This window comes from Triturus cristatus, chromosome 2_2 (assembly GCF_964204655.1).
Source record: "Triturus cristatus chromosome 2_2, aTriCri1.1, whole genome shotgun sequence".
Classification (NCBI taxonomy): Eukaryota; Metazoa; Chordata; class Amphibia; order Caudata; family Salamandridae; genus Triturus; species Triturus cristatus.
This window is the reverse complement of record NC_140582.1, coordinates 1,040,323,044-1,040,346,217: the sequence shown is the minus strand read 5'-3', so window position 1 is coordinate 1,040,346,217 and position 23,174 is coordinate 1,040,323,044. Positions and strand designations below refer to the sequence as shown.

The following is a 23,174-nucleotide window of genomic DNA, read 5'->3' as shown; positions in this document are numbered from 1 at the left end:
GAGGATCAGTGGCAGTGATCCTCCTGGATCTCAGTGCGGCCTTCGACACTGTAGACCATCCCACCGTAATCCACCGTCTGGGAGAGATCGGACTAAAGGGCACGGCCTTGAAATGGCTAGAATCCTTCTTATCAGGACGCTCCTTCCAGGTGTGGGAAAACAACAGCTGCTCATCCACCTTCCCCCTCCGGTGCGGAGTACCACAGGGCTCATCCCTTAGCCCCACGTTATTCAACGTGTACATGGCCCCACTGGAGAAGAGGGTCAGCTCGTTCGGCGTGTCAGTTATCAACTACGCCGACGACACTCAGCTGGTCGTAACCCTTTCACACCCCCACCATGCCCCATCCGATCTCCACAGCTGCCTCTCCGAAGTACACCGATGGATGAATCTTTCCTCACTGAAACTGAATGGGTCCAAGACTGAGATCCTCTTGATGGGCCACAAGGGGCCCTCTCTACCATCTCACCTCTGGCCCAGTTGCCTAGGTGACCCTCCCGCACCCAAGGAAGAGGTCAAGAGCCTTGGCGTATGGATTGAAAAGGACATGAGCTTCAATACTCAGGCTAAAAGAACGGCAGGGACATGCTTTGGGCTACTCAGAGCATGCAGGAAGATCTTCCCCCTGCTCCCCGATACCGCTAGGAGGCTCCTCATTCAGGGTCTAATCCTGGCAAGATTAGACTACTGTAGACTACCTGGGAGCCCCCGAAGCCACCCTGAACTCGCTGCAAAAAGTCCAAAACGCCGCCGCCCGCCTACTCACGGGCACACCTGGAAGATCCTCCGCCAGGCTGGCTCTTAAATCCCTCCACTGGCTCCCAGTCAGAGAAAGGGTCGTCTTCAAGGCCCTCCGTCTGGCCCATAAACCCTCAACAATAACGGCCCCCCTCTTCTCAAAGAACTTCTTACCCCATACAAAGCGGAGAGAGACCTGCGGTCTAGCGCAGAAAATCTTATAGTAGTTCCTAGAGTCAGAAAAGCCAAGACCGGTGGCCGTCGCTTCTCGGTTCACACGGCCAAACATTGGAACCACCTACCACAAAGACTCAGGACAGAACCGAACTACCTCCAGTTCAGAAAAACTCTAAAGACCCTCCTTTTCCCGCAGACATAATTCCATCAGACGGCTGAAACCCATGGAGAAACAGGTCAGCGCTGGGATGCTCCTTGAGTTACTACGCGCTTTATAAAACCATTAAATAAATAAATAATAATAAGTAACTTGTTATTAAGTCGCTGATGGTACTTGGACACATGTAAGAACATACTCGTTATCATACATGAGAAACATTGTTAATTTTGAGATTTGTAACTATATTTTGTCTCTTTACAGGTCTGGAAACTTGGTTGGTCACCTAAAGCTGGTGGAGATTTTGGCACTGCTCTGCCTGAGATCCCTGTAGAATTTCTTCAAGAAAAGGAAGTCTTCAAAGAATTTATCTATCGAATAAACATGTTGGGTAGGTGCACTATTTTAAAAGTGTGGTATTAGCAGCTTTAGTATTTTTAGCGATGATAATAATTAGTTACCATCTGCATGAAATGAATCATAAGGTTTTGGTTATTTTCCCAACAATAACCCAGATAATTATTAAGCATGGCAGATGAAATGCGTATTTTCTTGAAGAGCTGTGAGGCTGGGCAAAGCAAAGGAAGCTCTCTTCTAAAACGTGCAAATTATGATAAACTTTTTCTATTTAACCACACATTGCACTTCAAAATCCTGAAAGCAAGACATTTGGAACATGAGCATTCTACGAAAGAATTGTGTGCTCAGGTTAAGCTTTTGTAGCGTCCTGGACCAACATTTTCTGAAAAAAATAATATTTGTATTAGTTTTAACAGTGAGCTGAAAAAGACACCGAAACAAACAGCAAGGTTTGTGGGTGTCAGTTTGACCTAGAGTGCATTATCAGTACAATCCATGAACAGGAATCGGTTATTGGCACTAAGTGGTAAGCAATGCTAAAGGTTCAGTGGTCATTGTATCCAGTAGGGAAACCTTGTAACAAAGTAGCTGCTACTTTTATACTAGCTCTAATCCAATCCAAAAAATGTATTTCTTGACTTCGTATGGACCAATGTTCTAACATCAATGTCCTCAGGCGCCTTACAGGATTTGGACATTTTTCAGCTGCCATAGCCCAATACTGGCACTTCGTGGCAGCCACTGCAGTTACAAAGAGAGCTATGTGAAATCCATATATAACATCATTGACACCGTTGCACCAATTGATGTGGATTCAAAACCTAACCATCTTTCAATTTGGTTGATGGTTCACTTGAGAAAAAAAACATTTTCATGGGATGTCCCCACTAAAGCTTTAAGAGTTAAGGCCTGTTCTGATTGCAGGATTTCATGTGCACAAATGGACCTGATGGCCACTATAGAGAGAATCTGGTTATGGCATCCATGAGCTACCCAAAATCTTATTCCAGGCCAAGTAGACAGGATAATTTCCATTGTCACTCTGCATGCCTATAAATCACAAAAATATAAGGGGATCACCCTTCACCATTAAGCAGTTGAAAGACTTTTCTTCTTTGTCATCACCTGATCCAATGCCTAATCAGTAGAAGGTTCCACAGATGAACCTCCCTCATAAAGGGTCGTCTGCACAGTAGATCGGGGACTTTCAGGAGACCATGATGACTATCTTTAGCCAGGCACCGACTACAGTACAACTGGGCGCTCAAAGGTGGTTTCTGTAATGGCAGCCAGTTGCAGAGGCGAAGGGCCTCCTGACCCAGGATCCATGACCCCATTGTACCCAGCTTGTCTCAGCCCCACATGGCGGTGATTTTGTTTGTGAGTACCTGAACTCGTTCTCCCTTGATGGGTGGCATATCCCTTGCTTGCCACAACTAGTTCATTTAACTAGTTGTTTTTACAGTTATTCATGGAATTATAAAGTCTGGCTACTTCAAGACAAAGTTTATAGATCAATGTGTGTGGTAGAGAATGAGAGTTGACATGACAGTTAAGCAAAAAAGCAATTTGGTCTAATGACAAAGTCCTTAACTGGGATTTTTCTAGGTCTGATAAGATTTGACGCCAGTATGGTTCTCCGAAGATTTATTATACTCTCCTTGATCATCTGGATGGTCACAAATTGACACCTTATGACTAGTGGGGCAGGAGTTCCACTAATTATAAGGAATTCCTGCTTCTTCGTGGATAGAACAGTACTTGAACAGATACCCCACCACTAAATAGGTCTAGTGACACTGATGGAGAGATACAGCTGTTCTGGTTGACTAATCAGGGGACAAGTTAGCTGCATCTTGCAAGTTCTTCTTCATTCTTGACTGTGGCCCTAAAACACAATAGGCCTTCTGTGACAAGAACCCATGTTGCCCTTAATAAGATCGGGTTTTCATGGAGCTGGGCAACATTAATGCATTTTCAAAAAACAGCAATCAAATGTTTGCAGATAAAATTAATTTATTTGCTCAAATGAAAAACTGGTATTTGGAGATAAAACTAATTTAACTTCAGTAAATGGTAATCTTTCGTTGAAAACCCAACTATTCCTCAAAAGGGTGTTATTTGAAGACAGAATTAGGGTGGTAAATAGCTAGCTGATGTTTAGGGCCAAAATAATTTACTAAAATGAACTGGTATTTGCTGGCACTGTATTGTTCACACAATTGGAAGGTGATGTTTAGAGACTAAATGGCCTAATTTCAGAATACATTTACTTACATATGTAAATATAGCTCAATGTTGTGACAGTCCTCCACAATAGTCTTTCAAAAAAATACATTCCTATAATGCACGACTTGAAATCACATCAACTAATCCAAACGTTTTCTTTATGTAACAAAAGTTGCTGCTTCTCACTGCTGATTCTTGACTTATAATTCTTGCTGAGGCTGAGACACTTATTGTTGATGTTATGTTTTTGTTTCTTGGTGCCAAAAGCACTTGCTGCGTGGTGGGCCCTAATGAACTCGTGAGGGGCATTTTGTTAGGTTTAGAAACTTTTTGCCATTATTCGATTGATATATAAGTAATCATGTATATGTTTTGTAGTATCTCTGCATTCTCAGCCTCTGAAGAAGTTGCACCTTTTAAACGTATTCCTGTCTGTCAAACCTAAAGGATACTTTTGATATCTAAAACCTGTGAGACGTGTGCACCTTTTGTCTTTCCATCCTGTGCCGTCCATTTAAAATCTACTTGAAAGAGACATGATGGAAAATGAAAAGAACCCACACCTATAACATTTGAATTGCATGCAAAACAAATGTTTATGAGTCAAATTTATTGGAAATGAGTTGAGTTTAAGACAGTGGAAAAGCTACCCAGCAATCCTGGTACGATTGGGGTGTACAATGCAGGTCACAAAGCATTCAAATATTTCATAAATACCCCTCCAGAAATGAATATAAATTCTATATATTTGTCAAAAATTTAATTGAAAATTGTTTTGAAAATGTAACATTTTGCCCCATGTTTTTAAAATGTTCTCCCGGAAAAGTGGGAAAGGGTCACCCATTAGAATTCGGGCAAGCTATTACATTCTACTAATTTCGAATTTCACCAGCTGTTACTGGTAACAAGACATTAAAGTGCATTTGCCATTAGTAAAAGGACGATGAATAAAAAATGACCTCTAGTTTTACTCAGAACTGTAGTTATTCAGGAAGAGTAAATTACAGAAGTGATATGAGGGTGAAAAGAAGAGGATTATGTCAGCTAAAAGATTCGATTGATTACTCTAAAAAATCCTTAATGATGATGATACCAACTGTAATTTGTTGATCCTTTTTTCCTGTGACTGAGTAATAGCATGACAGTTGCTAGAATGAACCCAACAGCATTGTGTTATCTGAACAGGTTCAAGATGTGACTCTTGCATGTCTCTGAAACTAAATCTATGATCACTATTTTGGGCAGTTACAAAGTGCCTTTTGTTTGTGTGTCCTCTGTTTTATCTGCCGCTAGTGGTGACACCAAATTACAGTGAGCTTTCATTATTGGCTGGGGAACTCTTATGCAGCTATATAATATTTTGACTAAAGTCACAAATATTCTTAGCTCACATCTTCTGTTCTTTTAGATAACATAGAAGCTCTGCTACTCATAACTACAGTTGCAAACAAAGCAGTTAATAAATTACTTTTCTAGTGAGCATGCTAAGGGCAGTATGCCTGAAGATGTTTTAATGTGGATTATTATGCAATTACATATTATTTTGCTACTAGAATTATTTCCTTTTTCTCATCCCAACAAACAGAATCCAAATTCACCATAATGATCTTAGCTGAATTACCGACACTAGTTTGTTAGTCTGTATTAATTTGCTATGACAATACTTCAAAGGAGGTGGCTGTAAAGAAACGGCAATGCTGAGTTTAGTCATTTTATGTAAATGCTGGTTCAAACTATGGAGTAAGCCACTACAACTGCATTTAAATGAGAAGTATTTCAAGAAATCTAGATGGCAACAATGTGTCCGCTATACATGACTACAATGCTATAATGCAAAGGTAGAATGTAAGTTTGTCTGTCCCATCTGATAGAAACCTCATGGTGAATGGATCTTGTTTTCTTTTTGGAGTCCCCTATACCAAATTCACAGACTTTTATGGCACTGTTAAGGAAATATTTAAGGAATTGTGAGAAATTGGTTGACTGGGGTGTGAGCCCTGGTCAAGGAGCAACCACAATCCTCATCAGGGTGAAGCAAAAAGCCAACCCTAAATTAACCTGTGTTCAACCCTCTGATAGCTTGGCAGAGAGCAGTCAGGCTTAACTTAGAGGCAGTAAAGCATTTGTGCATCACTTCAAACAGTAATAAAATGACCAACACCAAACAAAAATGATCCCATAGCAAGTTGGAACAAATAGAGCTTCTTGAATAAATAAAACAAGGTAAAGACGACAAAAATCCAATCAGTAGAGCAGGAGATATCCAGTTGTAAAGATTTTAATGAAAATAGCACCAAAAAGCTCAAAGTGCCAACTGTGGATATTTGATCGCCCAGACCAAGACAGAGTCACAAGTTAAGGCACGGGCTGGCTATAGGGATCCATGTAGGCCCACTGAAATCCTGGTTTATGGAGCATTGTGAGGATTCAATTCGAAGATGCGCTGCATAGCCGAAGGGATTCTTTGGTCCAGAGATGCGTCAAGGCTGCAATGCGAGGGCCTGCATCGTCGTCAAGGATCCCGTCGACGGGGCTTATGATGCGATGTTCGGGGCGCGGCATCGGCTCCAAAGAGCTGCAAGGCTGCGGTGCAGTACTGCATAGTCATCAAGGCTGCCGTCGTTGAGGATTCTGAGGGCCCGCGCCGAGGATACACTGTACAGTGGGGGTTCCAATGAGCTGCAGTGGCAATGCAGGTCTTTGCGAGGGGCCCAATCCACGTAGCAGCATGATACAACAGATCTGGTCAGGTTTGTGCTGCGCAGCAGAGGAGATGCATCAGTTCCACTGGATCCACAGAGGCAGGCAGAGCACCTTAAGCCCACTTCCAAGGGTCCAGAACTGGGGTGGCACCACTTGGCAGGGTAGGCCCACAGATAGCAGAGTCCAGGTGCAAGGCTGACGTCAGTGTCAAGAGCCAGGCCCAGGCCATCCAGGGTTCTCTGACTTCTGGGTTTTCTCAGAGTGGGGGGCAGTAGCCCCTAGCATTTAGCACCCTACTTCCGCTCTACCTCTCACTAGTTCAGGTGTGGTATCCTGAGATTGGCCACTCAGACCAAGGTCTGTACCCTGAGACTGAACAGAGGACATGGGTGAGTGCTCCCTTACCCTGCCCCTCCATCTGGGCTCCCGTGCCCTCTGCTTGGGAGTGGTACCCCCAGAAAACGGACCTGTCAATGCTCCCTGAGCGGCCACCCCTCCCAGTTATGCTTGTACCAGGGGTAACTCATTCCCCAGAATACAGTCTAAGGCATCTGGAGACTAGCAATGACCCTTCTTTGGGTCACTTCCCCACTACATTCCAGGGGTATCAGGGCCATGGGGTGGAAGAAGTCCTGCCTATGGGCCTGAGATGCCCTACACACCTGGCTGGTGTACTGCTCTGAGGAAACTTGACTTTCCACTATTATGGTCTGGCTAGCCCAGGTGTCACTCAGAGCTTTGACTGGGACCCCAGTCACTTTCGCCTAGTAGAAGTGACGACTCCCATCCTCAGGAATTCCCTTCTCACTCTCTGAGTCTATCCTACAGCTAAGGGAGCTCATGGCATGGTCTGTGACCTACCCCTGAGGACTACTTCCCCCTAAAGCCACATTGGCAACACCTGTAGAGGTTTCACCAGTGGGTGGTTTCAAAGACAGACAGGGCCCTCCTGCTTGTGTCCTTGCTGGGAACAATCAAAGCAGCTGGGTAGGAAATGGTGTGCCCTTGGCCACCAGAACCTTCTCCCTGCTTCTCTGAAGGGTCATGGGAACCCTTTCCTCCCTCTCAGTCTGGGACCTGTCTGTGTAAGTTTTGACCTGCTCTTCTCTGCTGTGGGGAACCTGAACCACCCTTCTTGGGGTCTCTCCCAGGTACTTTCTATTGGACCCTGGTGCTGACCCATCGATCTGCCTCCTCAGCAAGCTCCCTTGGATCAGAGAGCTTACTGTCAGTCAAGTTTTAATGCAGGCCTGGAAAACAACGACTGAACATGTGCTGTCTCGCAATCAAATTGTACAGCCCCTGATAATCCTTCACTTCACTGCCCTTTGCCCAATCATCCAGTGCCTTGAAAAAAGAATCCACACAATCCACCCAGGTCTGTTGGGCCAGTTTCTGACTTTCCCTAAACTTCTACCTATACTTCTATGGGTTAAGGCCATACTTCCTAACAAGGGCTACCTCATCACGTACCCCTTCTCTAGGGTCAGTAGGGTGTCCCTGCCTTCGCTAGGGATATGCTTCCACAGACTAGCCCCTATTCCTCTTCGAAGATCATGTGCATCTGTAAAGCAATCTCATAAGCCTCAAACCACTTGTCAGTTTCATCCCTCACTTCAAAGTAAGGCTCCAGATCTTTAGGGATGTGGACCCTTTTTTCTACAGAGGGCACTGCAGGTATGCCGCCACCATCATTGAGAGACTCTCTCTGCTTAGCTTTCTTTTCCTCTGCCTCCATGGCCAGTTTATTTTCCTCCATCCTTAACTGGATCATCTGCAGCCTGAACTCTCTCTCCTCCCGCCTTTCCTCCAGTTTTCTGGGGACATGTTGCGGGAAGAGAAACTACTCCCTGCCCTGACAGGGAGCTCTAATCCAGGGGTTAAGTCACCCCCCTCAACTGCAGGTGCCATCACCGGAAGATCCTCTCCAGGCCCATCCATCTCATTATCCTCTCCTGTGGCTTCAACCAGTGTTTGACGGCCTTCCGCCCAAGCCCTTAGCACCTTTTGGATCTACAGCTTCCTGGTGGTGCTCTAAGCTGGATTTACCCTCTCCTTGCAGAACTCCTTTAGCTGGTCCACAGTGTAAGCATCCAAGTTGGCCAGCTCAAACTCCATTCTTTCAGATCTGATCTCAAGCACAAAAGTAAGGGATAAAATTTAGGAAAGCAAAAAGGCCAATCACGGAAAGTTTTACATTAAGTGGTCTCAGATATGGCATGGTAGTGTAAACCAAATCGCTACGTGGCACTGCACAAACGCAACTCCAGATCCTCACTGCTGCTCACCAATGTGAGAGATTGAGTTGTTGATTGACTGGAATGTGAGCCCTGGTCAAGCAGCAATCACAATCGTCTTCAGGTGTGGTGTAAGCCAACCCTAAATTAACCTGTGCTCAATCCTCTAGTTGCTTGGCACAGAGCAGTAATGCTTAACTTAGAGGCAATATGTAAAGTATTTGTGCTACACATCAAACAGTAATAAAGTGAAAAACACCACACAAAAAGAATCCCACACCAAGTTAGAATAATAGGTTTTTTGTAAATAAAGTAAACAAGACCAAAATAACTAAAATCCAAACAGTAGAACCAGAGATATGCAGTTTTAAAGATTTCAATGAAAATAGCTCCTAAAAAGCACAAAATGCCTTCTGTGGATATCTGGTCGTGCCTGACCGGTTTGCAGCAGAGTAGTTGCTGGCGCCACAGAGGCTGGAAAAGCACCTTAAGCCCACTTCCAAGGGCCCAGGACTGAGGTGGTACCATTTGGCAGGGTAGAGTCATAGATGGCAGAGTCCAGATGCTGGTGCAAGGTTATTAGAAGCCTGTTATGTCCCTCAGGCTTCCGATCGTAAGGCCAGCCAACTATCCTTTATAGTCACTCTGGGTTCTGAGCTCAAGAGATGCAGATCCAGTTCTTCTCAGCCAGGCAAGAGGGTAGCAGGTCAGCTCAGCAGGGCAGCAGTCTTTCAGAGTAGCAGTCCAGCAGAGTGGCAGTCCTTTCAGCCACACAGCAGTCCTCCTTCCTGGCGAAGTATTCAGAGGTCCAGAAGTGTATTGAAAAGTTGGTGTCTGAGGTCGTTTGAAGTGGGGAGCAGCTTCTAGAGGCATGCATTTGAAGTGCACAAGTGCCCTGCCTTCCTGGCTCCTAACTAACTACAGGCGGTATGCAGCCCTTTGTGTGTAGACAGCCTATTCAAGTGCAAGTGGCGCTGGGCCCTGTTCCTCCCTCCCATTCTGCCAGTGATTGCCCAGTCAGTCACACCAAAGCTTCCATTGTGTGTGGCTTTCTAGGTGGAGTACTCAGAGCCCAACTGTCAACTACCCATGTGACCCAAAGACAGGCTGCAGACACCAAATGGCTAAGGAAACTAAATGTCAACTTTCTAAAAGTATCAATCCAGAAAGGGGCGACAGGGAGTGATTAATGTTCCAGCATCCATGCTCCCATATAGGAATATCTGCACAAAAGTGGGGTAGCTGTTCCTCTGAATTAGTGAGGTTGGGCTGTAAATGAAGTGAGGGGATCTTCCTTATTGGAAGATGTGGCCCTCACACACCCATGTGGGCGTCATGCTTCATCATCGGGCTTAGCTCCTTACCAGGAATAATTAAGGTTTTGTAGCAGGTTAATTTATCATTGATAATACATTTTTTGCTTGGTGATAATATTTTTCATGGATACTTACCATATGCTTTACCACACCAAATGCGAATATTATTTACTCTCCTTGGCGAAAGTTTGAAAAGAGATTCAGAGAATCTTATAATGTTGACGGCAATATTTTTAAAGGACTGAGGATAGGGTGTTTCGGATGAGCCAGTTGTACTTCATATGTTATTATTGCAGCCTGCTTAATTGTGCTTCTCTCCTTATCAACAGTGAAACCTTTTTCTTAATGTACCATCTGGCACCAGTTTCTATTTCAATAAGTGGAAAATTCACAACGTATCTAAAAAAGACTTCATCAGAAATATGTCATTTACTTTGTGTCACCTGGTTTTAAGCATCATTGCTGTCGCTTTGCGTTTTGAAAAATATATGATCTTCTTTATACTGCCTGCCCCGAAAATGTATTTGAACTTGCCTCAAAATGGGTATTTGAATTGATACAAGGAAATCCTGGAGATAATGGTAAGATAATGTTTACCTTTATTTTTTGACTAACAGGTTGGATAAGTCGAACTCAGTTTGAAGAGACCTGGGCTACTCTGCTCGGTGTGCTTGTAACTCAGCCAATCGTAATGGACCAAGAAGAAAATCAGCCTGAGGTAAACATCTCAGTGATGGCAGTGTGTGGCATATGTATATATATTTTATGTTTGAGTCTGTGAAGCGCATTTATGCAACATTAGGCACAACATCTATAAATAAAGTAAAAAAATGTGAAATTTGTGTAAAATCAGACTTCCTAATAGGAGACCTGATATGTTTGTGCACTGCAATAGTTTTAAGATAAACTTTGAAGGTGCGCAGAGGGGAAAAAGAAGTTATGAAAAGTCAGGGCATTGCAGTGTTTTACTTGAAAGAAAGAACACAAGTTTAACAATAGCAACCAACAGATACATGGAGAAACGGAGTGAATCATATGGGTGGTAAAACATAATGTATGACGTGTTATTGGGTGGGGCCAATAAAGTGATAAACATTATTTAGAAAAATATAAAAGAGCAAAAAGTTTGGAAATCACTGGAGAACAGTTAGATAAGAGGATATTCTTGCACCACAGGGTGTTTAAGAGTAGTATGAACTACATAGAATGGATTTAGTTTGGGGAAGACGATAAGGAGAAAAAATCTAGATAGAAGTATATACTAAGAGGTACCTCTGTTGAGAAGGTCTTTGGTCAGATTCTTCATCTTTGAAGTATCGCTAGACATCAGACTGGACTCAACACATTGTTCAGATATTCCCACTTTCTGTGCTAGGCGGTGCCTGAACATTAGTTATAGAATCTGAAAGAAACACGTAGTGATAGATTCCTTACCTTAGAATTACCCCCAGGCATCAGACTGGATCCGGAAAGTTTTCGTCAGCAGTACCCTTGCTCGTCGGTAGGCATTCTCGTGTGGCTCTGCATGCGTCATTGGCACCAAGATGACGTCGCTGGAGCTACTTAGATGCGCCCACACGCGCTGACGTCAGTTCTTTCTTTTCCCGCGCCAGCAAGCGCAGATCCGGGAAGAGCAGTACCCCCAGTCACTTTTTGACTGAGTTTTTTTAAGGCCTTTTGTCTCATTTTCTCCGAGTCGATCGACTCCTGGTGTCGTAGGGATGCCCGGCTTTATGAAGTGTGGGGACTGTCACCACATGATGTCGGTGACGGACCCACACTGCGTGTCTCTCTACTGCCTGGGGCGCGACCACGACTCCAAGTCGTGCCCAGACTGCTGGGCCATTACGCTGAAGACTTTGCGGGAGCGGTCCCGAAAGTTGCTGGAAGTCCGGCAGTCGGCTCCGTGCCGGTAAAAGGTACCATTCCCGTGGGAGGTCAAGGGACCGGTCGCGGAGCCGTCACCATTGTTCCTCTGGATCTAAGTCTTCGCACTCTGGGTCAGGTAAGTCGAAGCATTCCAAAAAGATGTCGAAGAAGAGTCATTGCTCCTCGACTTCCCCTCGCCCGTCGTGCGACGTGGCTGAGGGTGCGGGTCAAACCCCCGCGACTCCGCCCTTTCCGGGTCCATCGGCGGCGCCTGCTCAGGTGCAAGAGTTTCTTGCTGCCATGGCCCGACTCGTTGGGCCGTCTGGAGGTCCTGTCCTTCCATCGACGGCTCCAGCCCCGGCATCGCCGACGGCCCCGGCGCCGCAGGACTTCCCAGGACCTGGGATCAGACCCCGGTCAACCTTATAACACCTCCACCGACATCGACCCCACCGGCACCACCTCCCCAGTTTCAGCCCTGAACTGGACATGGTGCTGGATTGGCGTCGCTCGGCGCTGATCCCGACGCCGATGGGGCCCTTTTTCCCCTATGTCCGTCCTCCTTATTTTTAGCCTGTTTCGCATACTTCGGAGGACTGGAAGGGGTCTGAGGGCCCTCTCACACAACAGTGTGATTATGATCTGGACTGGGCAGAGGATTTGGGGGTTGCCAGTGGTCTTGACACCTCACCTGACCTTGGCATGCTGTCTCCTCCTACCGTGGCTACGGAGGAGGGAGCCAGTTATGCAGTGGTAGTACGTAGGGCAGCTTAGGCCCTCCACCTCGAACTCTCTACAGTGTCCGTCAGGACTAACCTCCTGACAGAGGTGCTTCAGCCGGCGGCGACCTCTTTGGAGCCCTTGCTGCCATTTAATGATGCACTTTCTGACGTCCTTTTGAGCTCTTGGTCCAGACCCTGTGGACAAGAGCATGGCCTGACACCATTGCCCGGCTCTGGGCGACCCCCTCTTTCTCTCCCAACACCCCACTCCCGAAAGCTTGGTTGTCCAAGCCTCTGCTTCCCAGAGCGCGTTCCCTTCCGCACCTCCGGATAGGGAATCCAAGAAGCTAGAGCAGCTTGACAAGAAGCTGTTTTCATCTGCCAGCTTAGGGCTGCGGTCGGTTTACACCGCATGCCTCTTGGGCCATTATTCCCACTCTGTGGGATACGGTTGCGCAGGTGCTGCCCAACTGTCCGGAGGAGGCAGGGACAGTACTCTCCCAAGCTGTTGCAGCTGAGAGAGATGCAGCGAAGTTAACTATTTGTTGTGGGCTCGATGCCGCCGACTCGCTGGGCAGGGCGATTTCCACAACATTGGCGCTTCAGCTCCATGCCTGGCTGAGAACAAGGGGTTGTCCAGAGCATCTTGATGGAAATGCCCTTTGATGGCATTCGCCTTTTTGGCAATAAAGCGGATAGTGCGTTGGAGCGCTTTAAGGACTCACGGGCTACCGCCAAGTCCTTGGGCAGGTCAGCCACTCGCCCTCCTCCGCCTTCCGCTTTTCGCTCCTTTCGTGGCCACGGAAGGGGTGCCCCAACACGTTCGTTCCAGAGCCACAGGCCTGCGCAGCAATATCCTCAGCGCGGCCGCGGATGTGGGAACCGTCGAAGCGGTTCAGGGGGCCCGCGGGCGGGTCGGTCCAGCTCCACCCCCGCAGCGTCCACTGCAAAGCCTTCCTAGTCTGACCTTTCAGGCCCATCAAACGCCAGTGAGCAGCAGGATTCGCCATCATCTCAACCACTGGCGCAACATCACATCGGACAAGTGGGTGCTGCAAATTGTCCGAAGGGGCTACTCCCTCCCCTTCGAGGCTTTCACCACAGTACCACCGCATGTAGTGCAGGTGTTCACAGACAACACCACCGCCATGTGTTACTGCAACAAACAGGGCGGGGTGGGGCCATGGACCCTATGTCAGGACGCTCTGCGTCTCTGGGCATGGCTGGAACATCAGGGCATTTCTCTGGTGGTTCAACACCTGGCAGGTTCTCTGAACGCCAGGGCTAACAAACTCAGCCGCCGGTGCATGATGGATCACGAATGGCATCTGCACTCGGACGTGGCGCAAGGTCTCTCTCAAAAGTGGGGACATCCTTGGTTAGACCAGTTCTGCGCATTGGAATTTCCAAGGCGGCATTCGCTAGGCAACGCTTTTCGTCGCGAGTGGCGTTGCGGTCTACTATACGCCTTTCCGCCTATACCACTTCTACCCCTCCTTTCTTTGGCCCAGCAGGGCTCTGCTCTGGGCACTATCAAGGGCTATCTCTTGGCCATTTCAGCCTGATTATGGCTTTCAGATCAGCCTTCCCTTTTCAAGTCCCCTGTTGTAAATAGATTCTTAAAGGCACTACTCATCTTTTCCCTCCTGTACCTTTCATAATGCCTCAGTGGGACCTGAACCTGGTTCTGACATATCTGTGTGCTCCCTTTGAGCCTCTTCACACCTGTCCTCTTCGTCTTCTCACTTTAAAGACAGCTTTCCTGGTGACCATCACCTCTGCCAGAAGAGTGAGTGAGCTCCAGGCTCTTTCTTCTAAACCACCTTTTCACTCTGTCCACCCGGACAAAGTGGTTCTAAGGACTCATCCATCTTTTCTGCCAAAGGTTGTCACCGCCTTTCATATCGGGCAGACCATCACTTTGTCCACCTTCTTTCCGCCTCTGCATCCCTCAAAAGAGGAAGAGAGGCTCCACCGTCTGGTCCCAAAACGTGCGCTCTCATTCTACCTGAACCTCACACAACAGTTCCGGGTGGATGACCAGCTCTTTGTTGGCTACGTGGGCGCCAAGAAAGGTCGGGCCGTGCACAAGTAGACCATTTCTCGGTGGGTCGTTCTGTGCATAAAGGCTTGTTATTCTTTGGCTAAAAAGGAGCCTCCGGTGGGGCTGCGCACCCATTCTACCAGGGCGATGGCAGCTACTACTGCTTTGGGACGGGAAGTTCCCTTGCTTGACATCTGTCAGGTAGCTACGTGGGCCTCGCTGCACACGTTTATCAAGCATTATTGCCTAGGCAGCCAAGTCTGGAGAGATGGCTTCTTTGGCTTCCAGGATTTTCTAGTGTGATCTTGGTTCGCAGACCCACCACCGGGGTTAATATTGCTGGGGTATCTATTCTAAGGTAAGGAATCTATCACTACGTTTTTATTTCAGATGCACAAGTTACTTACCTTCAGTAACGATATATCTGTAAGAAACATTAGTAGTGATAGATTCCTTACCGCCCCACCCATCCTCCTCGTTCTGCGAACTGATTTCTAGGGATAAGGTCATGCCTTTCAAGGCCCTAGTTTCATGGCACCAGTCGTCAGTTTCTTGCATGGCTCTGCGTTCCTGGCGTGGAAAGTCGTGTACAGAACTGACGTCAGCGCGCGTGGGTGCGTCTAAGTAGCTCCAGCGGCATCATCTCAGCGCCAGTGACGCACCCCGAGCTGCACGACGACGCCTACCGACACGCAAGAGTACTGCTGACGAAAACTTTCCGGATACAGTCTGACGCCTGGGGGTAATTCTAAGGTAAGGAATCTATCACTACTAAGGTTTCTTACAGATATTTCGTTACCGAAGGTAAGTAACTTGTGTGTCACAACATGTCGTCAAGGTCACTGCTGGAAGTAAGACAACACTAGAAAGGTGCCACACGTTCCTGTGATGTTGGCTATGTTTTTTCATTGCACCAAAGATGCTAAATTCTGGAAGGGCGTTTTCTGAAAGTCTGCATTGCGGTATTACGGTAGGATGACAACTAAGCCCCAATTGGCCCCATGTAATTGTGATTAACATGTAGAAACCATTGTTAAAACCATAATTTCTAGATGTTATTTTGTAATCATGGGCTTTTTCCCTTTTTCCCTGAGACAGTTTCTTGACTTGGGCAGTCCACAGAAATCAATGTACTAAAATTTAGATTCTCTGGGTCGCGAACCAGAAGTTTCTCACCGCTGTGATCTTGCTCACTGTAATATTGGCTCTCTGAAAGGCCACAAATAGTTCTTCCTTTCCTTTCCTCCCCCAACAAATAATTGGTGAAAGACGTGTACTGAATAAAAGACAATGGGGTGTGAAAGGAAGAGTCCATCCTCAGGAATGTAGTCAAAGTTTTTACTCCAATGCCCATAATATACGAAGTTGAGCTGAATGGTTGGGGTATTTACAGCAGCTGATAAATACGGTTAGCCTTGAGTTAGCTATCTACCATTTGTGTAAAGTACCTCCTATTGTGAGTTTTCAACAGAAAAATCAGACGTAACATGCTTAATTGTTTTTTAACACTCTGGATTCTGCTTGGTTTTTTTTTTATGGGTTTTTTCCCTGATACATTTAGTAAGGCAGGTTGCCAGAATCTACCAGGAGAAAACTGCAATGCTGTGAAAATGATCACACAACTTGTAATTCTGATCATTGTGCAAACTCATGTTTGCACATGCATCAAAATTTGGGGCCAGATGTACAGAAATCCGGAATTGCGATTTCCAAATTGCTATTGTTACCAAATCCTAATTGGGAAATCACAATTCCTATTGTACAAAAGAATATAGTTTGAAATACCGACTCCTAGTGGGGTCGCAATTCGACCTCCTCGTGAATATTAATGAGGTAGGTTGCATATTAGGAATCACTGCAGTCACACGGATGGTGGCCTGTTGGGGTCAGCAGACCACCATATCTGTAATTGCTTTTAAATAAAGCATTTTTTTAAATGCAGCCCGTTTTCCTTAAAGAAAATGCGATGCATTTAAAAAAACAAAAAGAAAATCAAACTTTAAGGTTCATTTTTTAAGAGTAGGCAGTGGTATAGTGATCCTAAAAATATTTTTGAGTGCATTCTCAAAAGTAAAGGGGGCCCTTGGGGACCTCTTCCCATTTGCGAATGGGTTACCACCATCTTTGAGGAGGTGATAAAATATTAATGATTTGCGACCGGAATTCGCTCACAAAACGTTATTACATATCGCGGCGCTTTGGTATTTGGAAGGGAGGCCCTTTCCAAATACGAAATCACATAACCAAATTGCAATTCGGTAACAAGTTACCGAATCACACTTTGGCATTTGTACATTACAAAATGCTTTTTTACAGTTGCAAAAGGCCCGATTCTGAGAATCGGGTTGTTTACAACCTCAAAACAGATTTGGACATATGGCCCTTAGCCCCTAATTTGTAATGAAATCCAAAGGCTTGCACTGATGGCACCGTAGACAGCGTCACGACTACAATAATCACACTGATTATCAAAAGTAATTTGAAAAGTAGTCTATCAAGTAACATGCATAGTAATCTGTAAAGTGACTGAAAAGTAATTTCGAACTGTTGACTTATCTGTAATTCAACCAACTGCATTTGAGCCTGCATTCAACTGTAAGTCATTGGATAAGATTTTGCAAAGTATTATTTCACTAACCTGCACCAGGATTGGCTTGGTTCTAAAAAATAAAATAACAAAATACATGTTTTTATACAAAGTCATCTGAGTTCAGTCTTTGAGTGTGTGACATCATTTGCTGCCTGTGTGTGTACAACAAATGCTTAACACTACCCTCTGATAAAGCCTACCACAAATAGAGAGTAAGGTGCTATCTACGTTTACCTCTGCCTACCTTTGGGGTTCCACTGGACTCTGTGCACACTATACTTCATATTGGTATAGTATATACAGAGACAGCTTCTTATGGGTTTATTCATCTTGAAATCTGGACACAGCCAACAAGTGTTTCACCCTTAGCAGCTTGGAGGCCAAGGGGTATTCAAGGCTTTGTGCACTATTTCCACATGTGTTTTAGGTAAGCAGATATGAAGTTTGAATCTCTGTCTGAAACTACCTCCTTAGGAAACCCTACCCTGGTGAAGACACCAATGAGGGCCTTTGCTACTGCAGGAGCTGTAGTAGTCCTAAGGGAAATTGTCTCCGGGTACCTGGTGGCATGATCCACTACCACCAGTATGAATTTGTTTCCTGATGCTGTGGGAGTTTCAAGTGGACCCACTGTGACCAGACCACTCCTACCCTTTCAAAGGGGACCCCAACCACTGGTAGTGGTATCAAGGGGGCCTTTTGTGTGTCCACCTATTTTGCCACTTGGCTTGACAGGTGACACAGGAGCTGACAAACTCCTTTACCTTCTGAGACATCTGGGGCCAGTAAAAGTGGCTAGCTAGCCTTTCCTAAGTTTTGGTTTGTCCCAGATGTCCAGCTATGGGTAATGTCATGAGCCAAAGTGAGTAAGAATTCCCTGTACTTCTGAGGCACTACCACCTCCTAGTGGGTCCAGTGTTGGGGTCTCTGTTCTCAGTGTACAGTAGTCCCTCCTCCCAATAGGCTCTGTGGTAACCACTGACATCTCCCTTTTCCTGTGCAGCAGTTTGCTGCCTCAGGCTCTCAAGAGTTGGACAGGTCTGCTGTCCAAGGCACAGCTCGTACCTAGTGGGTCCCCCTGGGCCTAAGAGCTCAACTTGGTACGGGTCGAGTTCCATGGGCTCCGTTTCCTCTGGGGCTTCCAAGTCCTCTTCCTGAGGTGAGGGGTCCTGAGTTTTTGGCTGTTCAGAAGGTTTCCCAGTCTTCTTACCTTTCCTCTTGGAAAGTTGGGCCATTCTTTCAGGCTCCAACCACTCTTTTTCACCCTGCTTTCTGCTCTGTGCTCTTGTTTTGACATGCACAATCTCAGGGATGTTCAGCATTCCTGCACGTTTCTTTAATTCTACATCCAGGTCATTTCCAAGCAGACCGGCAGCTGAAAGCTTTGGAGAGACCACTACCCGTTTCAGGCCAGTATCCGCCGCCCCCAGTCTGTCACCATAGCTATGGCATGGTTAGTGGTAACGCTGTTGGCATTGGTAAGATTTCCCAATCAATTAATGCTCTGGGGAACCCAGTGTGTTTCTCACCATAGTGACACTGGCATCTGAATCCCTCAGGGTCTCTGTTCTAGTCCCACTGATCCAGGGGTATTGTAAATACTTCTTTAAGTTGGTAGGCCGCACTGCTAAAGTGGCAAACTCAACTTCACCCTCAGTGACAAGAACTGCTTGAGTGTGAACCCTGATTTGCTCTGGGCACACTGTTGATCCCCTCTGGAGACCGATTACACCAGTAGTAGCTGTAGGTGGACTAGGGGGGGCTCTTGCTATGACAAGTAGCATCGTCAGTTAAGTGTCCCAACTTCTTACAGTTGAAACACCAGGCCTTTAGGGGATCAAAGTTCTTCCTTTTGTATCTATTACTGGAGTGGGATGAATTTTGGGACCCACCCCCCTGAGCAGGTTTTGGGGCCCTTTTTAAGACTCAGGCTTTTTATCTTTTGGGTTCTCACCCCCTTTCCCCTTGTTTTGCTTCGCTTATCAGATAATACAGAATCTCCCTCACGGTGGCTCAACCCAACGAAGCAAAAGACATTAACACCAAACAAACAACACCTTAAGAAAATGGTTTTATTTTTCAAAATGCAAAGACTCTCTTTTAGAATAAGTCTTGGGGTTTTATTTTGCACAATGCTCTCTAACAGAAAGGTTCCCCCAGATGCCAAATGCACAACATTCAAATACACAAAGCGATATATATGTTTATATGCAAGCAATAATAACACACTTGATAAATGCAGCAGTTAAATGCATGAATGATACCATGTATAAACAAGCAGCAAATAATATGAAACAACACTCAAGAAAATATAATATGCTGAACGTCCTGCAAGAGATCAGAAAGATATATATACACTAGATACATCAAATGATTACTTTGGATTTGCACCTCAACTCACTAACACATCACAAAGAAAACACCTCAAAACATCAAAGCCACTGGCCAAACATCACAATGGCAATAATCAAAACTCAACACTTCACCTGGTGCATACACTGCGTCATAGCCCACTCCTGACTGGGCGAATTAAACAGCGGTGGTTAAGAGCCTCAGCAACTAGGGTCCCGCCGAAGTGGAAGCGTCCGTCCCCATGCGAATACCCAAATCCCGGTTTCTAAGTCAACAACCCTCAGCTTTATAATCTCAAAACACACTAGAAGTTTCGAGAGAAACCTCCCTCCGCGCCAGAGGACTCTTACCAGAACTGGCAAGCTTCCTAGCAAGCATTCCAATGGCAGGAAGGAGTTCCCGCATTCCCTCTCCAATCTCGCATGTTCCAGCCTTTATCTTGATGCAGCTCACGAAAGCCTTTCAGAGTACATTAAACAATCTCTCACAAAAACAATCCTTGAACGTGATTAACCCAAACAACTTGCAAGTGCTGCTGTGCACGCAGAAAAAGCTCAAGCAAGGCAGAGTCAGAAAACAGGATGACATGAGGCCATGTCAAAACCAACAGTAAGAACTTCATAATACTTATCAATGTACAACTCGATGCACATTTGTGCACAACTGCTTATAGATTCACATGCTTCATCTCTCAATGTCCTATAGCATCACATACTTCATTTCTCAATGTACAACACCGAGCACATTTGTGCATCACTGCTCACAACACTGCACTTCGAGACCAAAAAGTACATTCCACACCTCTCTCTCCCTCTCATGCTTTTAAATGCACATCCCACATGTTCTGTTCTTGGCCAGGCTATTCTACTCCGTGACAGCTCCGACTGAAAGACTGCTAGATTACAAGAAAGAAACTTTTAAGAGAAACAAGGCATATGCAGGACGTTGTACATTCATGCTAGGGTAAAATAACACACCAAAGTCAATTAAAATAATGGTAGTCAAAGGTCATCACAGGGTGTCAGACCTCATGAGTGCCTCTAGCACTACACCTCTGGGGAGGTTTTGTAACCCCTTTCTTTTGGTCACCCCCAGTGGCTGTTTTGGTACCCTAGTCTTGACCCAGTGGTCTGCCTTCTTTCCCAATTCTTGGGAAGAAATTAGACCTAGCTCCACCAAATGCTGATGTAAATTTTCATTAGTGCAATTACTCAAAATATGTTAATTCATAAACAAAGTGTAAGGTCCATTGAAATCATGCACATTATTTCCAGTTAACTATCCATCATATGAGTAGTCAACAAAGTGAACCAGGACTGATTTTGGGTTTTGTGAGCCCCCCTCTAATTCTATATTCCTCAGTTGTGAGTTCAAAGCCCTCAATCAGAGTATTCTTCACAAGGCCATAAGACCCGACATCTGCCCCTGTAAGGGTCAGGAGTCTGTCCCTGCAGTTACCAGTGAACAGTCGCCAAAGGAGTTCCCCCAAGTGTGACTTCACCTTTCTCATTTCACAAGCCCTCTCAAAGGCTGTGAACCATTTTGTGATATCATCACCCTCTTCATATTTAGGGACAATCTCTCTGGGGATTGTAGGATCATAAGATTGCTCTCTATCCTTGTTTAGTAAATTGTTGCAACCATTGATGGGAGCTAAGCTCATCTCTGCCCTCTCTTTTTCCAGAAGCATGAGTCTGGTCTCTAGATCTAATCTTTTTGTCAACCTTGCTAAAAGGTTGGTCTCCACATTTTGGCTGTCCTCAATGTCCTCAGAAGCATCTGACCCACCTATGTGGGCTCTAGGTGCTGAGAGATGTATTCGTGCATTCAGGGACACGAATGAAGTGGGGGTGGGGGAGGTTGGTAGTTATCCTCATCCCGTCTCTCCTCTTCTTCTTCCTTCTAGAGGTCTTCACCATTCTCAGAAGGATGGTTATTAGCATACCTTACCAACAGCTCCTGGAGCTTTTGTTTAGAGGGATGGGACCCCATGGTAATATTTTTAAGTTGGCATAGTGTGTTATGTCTGAATGACTTTATGTACAGATGGTTCAGATAGCCTGATGTACCACACCTCTACAGTGCATGTTTAATCCGTCTATAGGTTAGGCATTGCCCCATATTGCGGCCTTCTACGAGTATATCAGAGTGCAGTTGAGCTCCATTCGACTATTAAATCCCCAACTATGACCACTCACCTTCTCAGTCCATATGTGCAGCTGATGGATTCCTCAGCAATCCTGTGTGCCTGCCAAATTACTGGCATATCTGGGGTATAGCTGTGTTTCAGGCAGGCCAATGCTGTTCGCAATACATGAATGGGTAGCCGCTTCATGGGGAACATAAGCCTCTCCAGGGAACCATCTACCCACCTTCCAGTGAAGTCCATCTGGATACCCATTGTAGCTGTGCAGCCAGGTAATATTTTTCCAAGTTTGGGAGTCCCAGTCCTGCGGCTTCTATGGGCAACTGCAGTGTGATAAATGTCCCCAGATAACTAAATATTGAAGCCTACCATGCTTGCCTACCCTACTAAACAGTCTCTGTCAGTAGGATAAACCCTGGGCTGATTGATAAAATGCAGGATTTTGTCCAATTAACCTGGAGACCAGAAGTGGCTGTCCAATGTCTGCTTTTTTACTGCAAAGTCCGCAGTGGCTTTTCTGATGTATATCAGGATATCATCAGCATAAAGGAAGACAGCCTGTGTATTACCACTCAATGGCACACCCTTATGATCCCCCAGGTGCTGGAGTTGGGCAACCAGCGGTTCAGCAGTTATAGAAAACCTCAATGGCACCAGTCAACAACTCTGTTGGGTACCCCAGCCAATAACACAGGAATATGAGAAACGCTGTCCGGTTTTAACTCTGGTGGTCGGGCCTGTATAAAATATCTGTATCCATCGACTTATATATGCTCATAACAAATATTTTAAACAATCTATGCATATATCCCTTATATAAGGAATCAAATGCCTTCTCCAGGTCGAGAGCCATAGGGGCCGCCTACGGCCACAACACTGTAGAGCTGCTCATGATGTTCAAAAATCGACAAATATTCAGGAATGTATTGCAACCACTGAAAAACCAGTCTGGTTAGAGTGAATAAATTCGGGGAGTTACGGCAAAAGGCTAACATTTTATAGTCCTAATTTAAAATAATGGCCTATAATAGGCCATGCTCGAGGGTCCCTGTGCGGTTTTGGTATGGAAGTAATGAATGCTTCCCTGATAGAAGGGGGAAGTCTTCCTTCCATAAAGGCCTCTAAGAAGAGCTTCACCATTTCAGGGGCCAGCTGAGCACAGGACATGGTGTAAAATTCAGGCAGAAGGCCATCTGAGCCAGGGGTCTCGCGTAAAGCCTCTTTTATTTCCTGTATTGTAATTGGCAGTTCCATTAGCACCTAACCTCATCTTAGATTCCCCTTCAAGAATTTGTCCACTCTGTCAACAATAGGATCCGCTGCTGCTCTTAATACGCAAAGATGCTTTATAAATGTCAGACTGTATACACACATCTTCCCCAGTGGGGTGTATTAATTGACATGGGGGGAGCAGCATTGGAGGTCCCAAGCATGCCACGGCAGCCAAAATGAGACTACAAATACACATAACATAACCAGTAGCCTTAAACAATGAACCTTAACAGTCGTGCAGGTTTCCAACACATTTCAGTT

The 23,174-nt window shown here is 45.7% G+C and overlaps 1 protein-coding gene across 2 annotated transcripts in view; it reads left to right on the top strand.

The window, feature by feature from the left end:
• HTT (huntingtin) overlaps positions 1-23,174 on the top strand; it is a 2,065,683-nt gene that overhangs the window by 1,723,797 nt on the left and 318,712 nt on the right. For both annotated transcript variants that reach the window (XM_085642500.1, XM_085642499.1), the window contains 2 exons: positions 1,338-1,464; positions 10,536-10,636. In XM_085642500.1, coding sequence (XP_085498626.1) covers positions 1,338-1,464; positions 10,536-10,636 — 228 coding nt within the window. The remainder of the gene's footprint in view (positions 1-1,337; positions 1,465-10,535; positions 10,637-23,174) is intronic.